At 27.4% G+C, this 2,296-nt stretch overlaps 1 protein-coding gene across 1 annotated transcript in view; it reads left to right on the forward strand.

The window, feature by feature from the left end:
- The window catches only part of LOC107449123 (uncharacterized), a 12,238-nt gene extending 10,164 nt beyond the window's left edge, over window positions 1–2,074 (forward strand). The window contains exon 5 of the mRNA XM_021147973.3: window positions 479–2,074. Coding sequence (XP_021003632.2) covers window positions 479–802 — 324 coding nt within the window. The 3' untranslated portion in view covers window positions 803–2,074. The remainder of the gene's footprint in view (window positions 1–478) is intronic.
- The last annotated feature ends 222 nt before the right edge of the window (window positions 2,075–2,296 follow it).

Consider the following 2,296-nt stretch of genomic DNA (forward strand, 5'->3'; position numbering starts at 1 on the left):
TATGTTCAAAATGCAGAGAAAACAAGTGGGGAAAAAAAGAAATATAATAATAAAAATAAAAATAACAAAAAAACAGGAAAGAAAAAAAAAGAAAAAAAATTTAAAAAATCCGGAAAATAAAAGATATAATAAACTTTTCATCAGCTCGCACGATTATATCCGCCAAAAAGAGTGCTTTCTAATGTTTCATTAATATAGCCAAAGCAAAATATATCAATACAATAGGGTGAGAAACACTCAAAAAGTTTTACAAAATAAATTTACAACAAATAAAATAAAGCACAATAAGTAAAAATATCACGCAAAAACAGAAAATAATTTTTTTTTTTATTTATTATGCTATATATATTTATTTGAACCTACAAAAATTACTCAAACGCCTAAAACGTTGTACTAAGTAAAAGATTCTTATAGTCTTGTATTTTAAAACAACCACTAACAATTTGAAGGAACTTAATAATTTTTTATTTTCTTACAGTGTTCTTTGAAAAACGATGAGCTGAAAATTCTTTTTGACAGAATTAATAAGGTGCTTCCTCCAATCAAAGCAAATCTTGCCTTTCCTGCTATAATATCAAAGGATGTGTGTTTTGGAGAAATACCACCAAATTTGCTAGCCAGTTCACCCGATTATTTAAACGCACAGCCTCTTGGTTCCAAAATAGCCGCGGAAGCTGGATTATTTGGCATCGCTCTGAGAGATGTCTTAGATGTATTTGTGTCAAAAGTATACGCCGCATTAAGACCTGTTTTACATGCTGTTTTATCATTAGGTAGAAGGCTAAATGTACCTTCAATGTGAGTGAATTTTCTAGTTCTAGTACTTTGGCTGGGATATGGCAGTAGACTAATAGATTTGGCATTGGCAAGGCCGAAATCTGACTAAAGCCTTCAGAAAACCTTAATAAAAACTTAATATCTTAAAGAACACAGTACTATTACTTCCTTCAAAATTCCTTAAACCCAAAAATCATGGGCAATACTTTCTGAACTTAATCTTTGCAATCTTTCTTCTAACGTATAGACTTTCTTACCAAAAACTTTATGATTGGGTTTATTTTAATTACCTATTTATTTGCTTTCAACAAAACATTTAAAATTATAATTTATGCTATGCTGATTAATTTTTTTTACTTGTGAGGAAGGGCATAAAAGTTCTTTCGCCAAATTTTTGAAAATGTTTACACATATTAAATGCATCCATACAAATAATATCTCATATGAAAATCAATTTTACAACCGTTTCATTTTGATCAAAGTTTTATAAAAAACGAAAAAAAGTAAAAAAAAAAAAAAATTCTATTTTACTCCTCGAATTCTTAGTAGTTAATTGCTCAAAGAATCCTATACAAAAAATATATTTTAAGCGACGGGAAAATTTCCCTTTTTGAAAAGTGCTTCAATATTGATTGCATTTTTATTTTCGCTTTTTTTCCTTTATTTTTAATGATTATTTTATAAGTCATTTATCACTAACAGCCCGATTTATCTTTGCAATATGTCACCACACCTGTTATAAAAGCGTACCTCCATACTTATGACACACGGTTAAAAATGAGTAATATTTTTAGAACTATCCTTATTACGTAAAATACTGATTGAATGATAAGAATAATTTAAAATTTTTTATTTAAATTTCAATGAATTTGTGGGGAAATTCTTTCTAAAAGTTTAAAAAGCTGTAATGTTTTTTTTCTTCAGATTTTCGCTCTTTTTATAGGCTTAAAAACGATAGAAAACATATTGCTACTTTCTCAATTAATTCCTCCAGCAATTTTAATAAATATTTCACTCTATTATCCAATTTATGATTTTTCATTTTAACATAAATGGCCACATTTTAAATAATACAATTAAAATTTGTCTATTTTAAAAAGATCTTTTGTTTTTAATGCTATCTTGTGCTGACATATTTCTAAATAAAGTCACTTGATTTATATTACTTATATATTTTTGAAATTTATAATGTATGTTTATTGAAAAAGTATAAAGTATATCCTAATGTTTTTTTCTGATTAAACAAAAAACTGCTTTGTCTCAGGAGAAAGTATTAAAAGTGTACATTCTCATGAAAGCTTTATTTCTGTTTTTACTGATAGTTTTAAGAAAAAATGAATATTTGAAAATTATAAAGTCAAACAATGTTATGTTGCTGTTACTACTGGACAATACCAACAAGACTTCTTGAAATCAAGGGAATTTTTAAGGCAGAAAGAGCTCTTCTTGATTCCACTATGATGCCTCCTGAGATGAGTTTTCAATATGGGCAAGAGGAAAATGTAAACAGGACTCAAGT

Source organism: Parasteatoda tepidariorum, chromosome 5, assembly GCF_043381705.1.
Source record: "Parasteatoda tepidariorum isolate YZ-2023 chromosome 5, CAS_Ptep_4.0, whole genome shotgun sequence".
Lineage (NCBI taxonomy): Eukaryota > Metazoa > Arthropoda > Arachnida > Araneae > Theridiidae > Parasteatoda > Parasteatoda tepidariorum.